We start from the raw sequence: 1,257 nt of genomic DNA, 5'->3' as shown, positions 1-1,257 counted from the left end.
ATTTTTTTGGCTTTTGTTGGTTTTTTTTATTTTTTATATATTTTTTATTATAAATAAAGACAAATTGAATACCCTCAAAATCAGCTGCTCGTATGGAGATTGAGTACGAGCGGCTTCAATTGGGAGGATCCTTAGTAACAAAAATAAAAACAGATAAACAAAAACTCGGGCTGCCTCCCGATAGCGCTTGGTTTAACGAGTCCTCAACCTGACCCTTCTCTCACGTCTAACCCAAAGATGCTGTAAGGCACAAAACCTCGCCTTCCTCCATGCTCGCCTTCTCACCAATGTAGTGCTTCAGACGGTGACCATTAACTTTGAAACTTCCATTCTTGTCTTCAATTTTAACTGTTCCATACAGTAAAACTTCCTTGACTGTGTACGGTCCATACCATCGGGACTTAAGCTTTCCCGGAAATAATTTCAACCGGGAGTTAAACAATAACACCATGTCCCCACACTTGAACTGCTTATCACCTCGCAGCTTTCGGTCATGCAATTCTTTAGTCCGATGTTTGTATCTATATGAATGCGCATATGCATGATCACGAAGCTCCTCTAACTCATGAAGCTGATGAAAATGATGATCTCTGGTAGTCGAAAGGTTGAGGTTAACTATCTGAAGTGCCATGAAGCACGATGCTCTAACTCGACAGGCAGATGACAGGCTTTCCCATAAATCATAAGAAACGGTGTAGACCCGTTGGAGTTTTGTACGCTGTAAGAAAAGCCCACAAAGCATCATCTAATTTATCGGACCAATCCTTTCGATTTAGCCCAACCGTCTTCTCAAGAATGCGTTTAATGCCCCGGTTACTCACCTCTACCTGTCCACTAGTTTGTGGGTGGTAGGCAGTCGCAAGCCGATGGGTAACCCCATAGCGTTGCAAAGCCTTCTCCATCTGCGCGTTGCAGAAGTGAGTACCTCGATCGCTGATCAAGGCTTTCGGTACACCAAACCGAGAGAAAAGAGTTTTTAGAAATCTCACTACAACTCGGGCATCGTTAGTGGGCAAGGCTCTGGCCTCGACCCACTTAGAGACGTAATCAACCGCCACGAGTATGTAGTTATTCCCTCTAGAAGACGGGAACGGGCCCGTAAAATCAATACCCCAAATGTCAAAAACCTCACAAACCTGAATAGCTGTTTGGGGCATCTCATTTCGGGATGAGATGTTACCGACACGCTGGCATCGGTCACAGCTTTTAACGAATGCGTGAGCATCTTTGAAAATCGAAGACCTTCTTAGCATTAAG

At 44.0% G+C, this 1,257-nt stretch overlaps 1 protein-coding gene across 1 annotated transcript; it reads right to left on the bottom strand.

Annotated features, from left to right (window-relative positions):
• Positions 1–226: 226 nt before the first annotated feature.
• Positions 227–745, bottom strand: LOC143615651 (uncharacterized). The gene has a single exon (XM_077088729.1). It carries the CDS (start codon positions 743–745, stop codon positions 227–229), a length of 519 nt encoding a protein of 172 aa, XP_076944844.1.
• Between the last annotated feature and the right edge of the window lie 512 nt (positions 746–1,257).

This window comes from Bidens hawaiensis, unplaced genomic scaffold (genome assembly GCF_021521415.1).
Source record: "Bidens hawaiensis isolate Kalapana, Puna unplaced genomic scaffold, B.hawaiensis_p1.1 tig00043710_1, whole genome shotgun sequence".
NCBI classification, from domain to species: domain Eukaryota; kingdom Viridiplantae; phylum Streptophyta; class Magnoliopsida; order Asterales; family Asteraceae; genus Bidens; species Bidens hawaiensis.
This window is presented reverse-complemented; position numbering and strand designations above follow the sequence as displayed.